Source organism: Athene cunicularia (genome assembly GCF_003259725.1).
Source record: "Athene cunicularia isolate RWA chromosome 9 unlocalized genomic scaffold, athCun1 chr9_part1, whole genome shotgun sequence".
In the NCBI taxonomy this organism is placed as follows: Eukaryota; Metazoa; Chordata; class Aves; order Strigiformes; family Strigidae; genus Athene; species Athene cunicularia.
Genome location: NW_020799110.1, coordinates 60,202 through 65,159, shown reverse-complemented (window position 1 = coordinate 65,159; position 4,958 = coordinate 60,202). Strand labels below are relative to the sequence as shown.

The 4,958-nt window shown below is 43.9% G+C and overlaps 2 protein-coding genes across 2 annotated transcripts in view; both read right to left on the bottom strand.

Annotated features, from left to right (window-relative positions):
• The window catches only part of HPS3 (HPS3, biogenesis of lysosomal organelles complex 2 subunit 1), a 20,416-nt gene extending 20,313 nt beyond the window's left edge, over positions 1-103 (bottom strand). The window contains exon 1 of the mRNA XM_026854938.1: positions 91-103. Within this exon, the coding sequence (XP_026710739.1) occupies positions 91-103 (13 nt within the window). The remainder of the gene's footprint in view (positions 1-90) is intronic.
• Positions 104-1,122: 1,019 nt separating this feature from the next.
• On the bottom strand, positions 1,123-4,113 carry LOC113483531 (tubulin alpha-3 chain). Its single transcript, XM_026855148.1, has 4 exons — positions 3,895-4,113; positions 3,221-3,369; positions 1,666-2,346; positions 1,123-1,440 (listed from the first exon to the last, which is right to left on the bottom strand). The coding sequence occupies exons 1-4, from the start codon at positions 4,013-4,015 to the stop codon at positions 1,135-1,137; spliced, it is 1,257 nt and encodes a 418-aa protein (XP_026710949.1). The 5' UTR covers positions 4,016-4,113; the 3' UTR covers positions 1,123-1,134.
• Between the last annotated feature and the right edge of the window lie 845 nt (positions 4,114-4,958).

Genomic DNA, 4,958 nt, shown 5'->3' with positions numbered 1-4,958 from the left:
GGCACTTGAGAACGGGGCGGGAGCGGCGGGGAAGGAGCGAGCGCCGGGCAGGGCCGGGCAGTGCCTCTGGCGGCCCCGGGCCCAGCGAACGGGCCGCTGCCATCGGGACGCGCAGGCAAAGGCATTTTGGGGGTTAAACACAGCAGTTCTGTCTCTAGCACTGCATAAACGGTGCAGACAGCGTGTGCTTTACAGATAACAGTGAGAAGGGCTCTGAAAATAATTCACTTCGGCGATCTTGAGCAGGTGTAGCCCTCCTCCCTTCGGGTTATACAGAACATGTAGAGAAGGAAAAAAATCAAAACCAAACCTACAAAAATCCCAGACCAAAACCCTAATTTTTTACCCTTTTCAGGATTCAAGACTAGAAAGGTTTAAAATAGCAGGTCTGCAGTTTTTACCTGTGTCTACAAAGCTGTATTCCTTTGGACACACTGTTAAGGCAGAATTTCTTCTACTATGCCAACAGAGAAATGTAAAAAGTGACAATGCTCTGTTAAAGCAGGTAACAGATCTGCTTTTATTTTCCTTTTATCAGAAACAAATGCAGGGGGGAGTGCTGAAAATTCTACCTTTTCCTCTGCATGTCACCCATCCCATTTCTGAAGTCTAATGTTGTCAGCAAATGACCCGGTGACAAGCACTAGTTCTGTTGACGTGTAACGGCACCCACCCTGACTAGTCAGGCCAATCTCCCCAGGATGCTACTGTTAACCAGATCTGGAGATTTTAACACAAGCCTTCCGTGAAGCTGGCCTTACCAGGAAAACACCTTTAGCGAAGATCAGGTTCCTCTGTGTGGTGTGGACGGGCTTGGAATAGTAACAGCCTTGTTAGTACTGAAACAGCCTGAAGTAGAAGCAGTTTCTAGCTTGTGAGAAACCAAAAATTCAAAGACAGTAGGTCTCAGAACATGCTGGGATCACGCATAAAATTGCCCGATTTCTTCCATAATTTGCATGTGACTAGATGCTACCAACACCTGCAACCTCAAATGGTCCTCAGTGAGTATACACATCAACAGTAAAGAAGGAAAAAAAAATAAATCGAAGGTAGAACCTTTAGAACTTTGAGAAGTCAAACAAGTGAACAGTGTTCTGCAACTTTTTTTTTTCCAACATATTTTTCCAGACTTCAGTTTTCTAAATACTCATCTCCTTCTTCAGCCTCTGCATCTACCGAGTCTATGCCAACTTCTTCATAATCTTTCTCAAGGGCAGCCAGATCTTCCCGGGCTTCAGAGAACTCTCCCTCCTCCATTCCCTCCCCAACATACCAGTGCACGAAGGCGCGCTTGGCGTACATGAGGTCAAACTTGTGGTCAAGGCGAGCCCAGGCTTCAGCAATGGCGGTGGTATTGCTCAGCATGCAGACCGCCCGCTGCACCTTGGCAAGGTCACCGCCTGGCACCACCGTCGGAGGCTGGTAGTTAATGCCCACCTGCAGGAAAACAAACGCAAACTTTCCTTGTGAGCACTAAACCTTAGAGACTTATTTCTGTTGACAGTCAAAACCCACAATGGTTACAAACACATGAAATAGCTTATGGTCATTTTGCACTTGAGCAAAGTATTTAACAGGGACGTTACGTCGCTGTGGAAAAACTCTGAACACCACAGCGTACCCAGCAATCCAAACACCATGCACTTAAAGCTGTGCAAGTACCTTGAATCCAGTTGGGCACCAGTCCACAAACTGGATGGTGCGCTTGGTCTTGATGGTGGCGATAGCGGCGTTGACATCCTTGGGCACGACGTCGCCCCTGTAGAGCATGCAGCATGCCATGTACTTGCCGTGCCGCGGGTCACACTTCACCATCTGGTTGGCCGGCTCGAAGCAGGCGTTGGTAATCTCGGCCACCGAGAGCTGCTCGTGGTACGCCTTTTCCGCGGAGACCACGGGGGCGTACGTCACCAGGGGGAAATGGATTCGCGGGTACGGAACCAGGTTGGTTTGAAACTCTGTCAGATCTACGTTAAGGGCTCCATCAAAACGCAGTGAGGCTGTGATGGATGAAACGATTTGCCCAATCAACCGGTTTAAGTTGGTGTAAGTAGGACGTTCGATGTCAAGGTTACGACGACATATATCATAAATGGCTTCATTATCCACCATGAAGGCACAGTCTGAATGCTCTAGTGTAGTGTGGGTGGTTAGAATCGAGTTGTAGGGTTCCACTACAGCAGTGGAAACTGCTGGTGCTGGATAAATTGCAAATTCTAGTTTAGATTTTTTTCCGTAGTCAACAGAGAGCCTTTCCATGAGCAGAGATGCAAACCCTGAGCCAGTCCCTCCTCCAAAACTATGGAAGATAAGGAAACCTTGCAGCCCTGTGCACAAATCAGCCTATAATGGGATGGGAGAAGAAAAAAGTTACTGAAGATTTTGAGAAAGCAGTACTAAAATAATTATTCAAAAGCATTTATTTCTGAAGTTTGCTAGTTTTAGATTGCTGTTTATTATAACATTCTTGAAAGGCGGTCTTCCTTTTTTTCTTGTGTGTCTTTTACTCAAAAGTACAAGTGCCTCTGTGTAACTTTTTCTGAATAGGAGTATTTTAATATTTAAAAGTTGCTTTATTGTCTTTGATGCCATTTAGTACTGTAAACAAGAGCAGCTGTGCACCACTGTGACAAATTGCCAAATTACAGCTGGGTTACAGCTTTAGAATCTGCTTATGTTCCCATTATAGCTTTCAGCAAGTATCAACTAGATGTTCAAAACAAGTTGTGGGGGTGTTTTTTTGTAATTTTAAATTGCCAATGACTACTTTACTTTGAATCATTAGTTTCTCAAAATGCAGTGTCAAAACAAAAAAAAACCCAGAGAAGTAATTAAAATTGCTGAGCATTCAACCAAAACCTGAGGTTCAGGGTACTAGAAATATTTTGTGTGACATAATGCCACAATCAAACTGAAAATAACAAACAAAAAAGTATAACAATTCCTTACACTTGGTTAAGACATTTATGTTTTTGACATATCCTTATAGTACTTCAAAATAGTGGTGTTTCAGAGCCTAAAAAATTTTAAGTTTTACTGACTGGGTTTTTATTAAAGCGGGGGAGGGGGGAGCAGATCAAGGAGGCAAAAGGTTTTGTTTTAAACATTCAACTATGCACAACATTCTTACAGAAAAAAACACAGTAAATCGTCATTATAGATAGCTATAGAGCTGTATCCATTATCTTAAATGCTGATTTGCAGCACAAATTCTTACCAGTTTGCGAATGCGATCTAGCACTAGACCAACAATCTCTTTTCCAATGGTATAATGGCCTCTGGCATAATTATTGGCTGCATCTTCTTTCCCAGTAATGAGCTGCTCAGGGTGGAATAACTGCCTGTATGTGCCTGTACGTACTTCATCTACAAAAAAACCCAAAATACCACAACATTAATTGGATCTGTTCAGTTCTGTATGCGCTGCCTAGTGGCTACACACTATGTGCACGTGTCAAGAGTACAGACAGCAGCCCTGACTATACACAGCTTGGCTGACAAGCCTAAAAAGCTGCCAAACTTCTGCCCCTTTGTGTAGAGGAAAACATCAGGCACTCACAAAGCAGTATTTGTAACCGAGAACACAGAGGTCAGGCAGAAAAATACACTACAGGTACAGACAAGATTCCAGATAGCAATTAAACAAAACTCTGGATGCAGTGCTACAGTCTAGAAACATTATTCAGGTTGTAAAAAAGTTCTAATATTTTCCAAATGTTGTTACCTGTAGACCATTATTTTGATTTTCAAATAATAACCCCATATGTCAAAAGTGTAACCAGACACACATCTTTTAAAATCTATAGTGTTTTGAACAAATAAAAAAGACTGTAGAGAATGCGTGGGGGATCTTTACTTTTGCACTGAATATCTTTAATGCTGGGTACATACCAACCACGGTTGGCTCTAGGTCCACAAACACTGCCCTGGGAACATGTTTACCAGCTCCTGTCTCACTGAAGAAAGTGTTAAATGAATCATCTCCGCCTCCAATAGTTTTATCGCTAGGCATTTGGCCATCAGGCTGGATCCCATGTTCAAGACAATACAACTCCCAACATGCATTGCCAATCTGAACACCGGCCTGACCAACGTGGACGGAAATGCATTCACGCTGCAAATCAAAAACAGACAATGCTAATGAGATACGGAGCTACCTGTCTTCTACGCGTTATTCTCACAATAACTAAGCTGTGGTTGTATCTTTTTATGACCTCTCTCTGCTGCAGCATTCCCATGTTGCTCAAGTAACAATTTAACTGACCAAACTGCTGCTGGCAAGACTCTACTCACCTTAGTTGACCTGGGCTGACTTTGAGAATATTGGAAGATCTTAAAGACAACATAGGCTCTGTGAACACACAGGGTAGATAGAGATCCACTGTCCCTTACCAGGCTGCACATGTATCTTTGATATTCTGTCTGGTTTCTTTTTCACCTTCCTTTGGTTTTGGAATACTTCTTTATATAATATTCCCAGATTTCCTTGATTTGTTGCTAAATTGCATACTGGATGTTTCACGAATCTTCTTTGTACAGGACCACTTACTATTTTTCTTTATAATAAGCACAGAGATATTGCCCCTGGCAACTTTTACACACTTGAGTTCCTCTGGAAAACCATTTGAGAGTCCCAATCAAATGCCACCTGGCTGCTTTTAGCCAGCTCCTTCGCCTCTAAGCGACTGTGCTATGTATATTTGTTCTCTGAACACCTCTATTTTGTCTTACACCCGAGGTGGTGAGGAGCCATTTTTCTAGCTTACCATGACAGTGTAGCTAGGCAAAAGCAGAGGTGGAGAAGAAGCAGGATGTGTCTTCCCTGTTTTCTTGACAGCTTCGTCAAACCCCTGTCCTCACCTCCACGTTTTAGCTCTCAGCCCCGTGGCCCGTCCCTGATCCGCGCACGCGCGCTGCGGCCGCACGGCTGCCCCGGGACCGGCCGCGCGCGAGGC

Coding starts and splice junctions, on each gene's coding strand:
- LOC113483531 (XM_026855148.1), bottom strand. CDS start 4,015: ATGCCTAGCGATAAAACTATTGGAGGCGGAGATGATTCATTTAACACT. Junction 3,370..3,894: donor CCTAGAGCCAACCGTGGTTG/GTATGTACCCAG, acceptor GTTTTTTTGTAG/ATGAAGTACGTACAGGCACA. Junction 1,441..1,665: donor GGTGCCCAACTGGATTCAAG/GTACTTGCACAG, acceptor GTTTTCCTGCAG/GTGGGCATTAACTACCAGCC.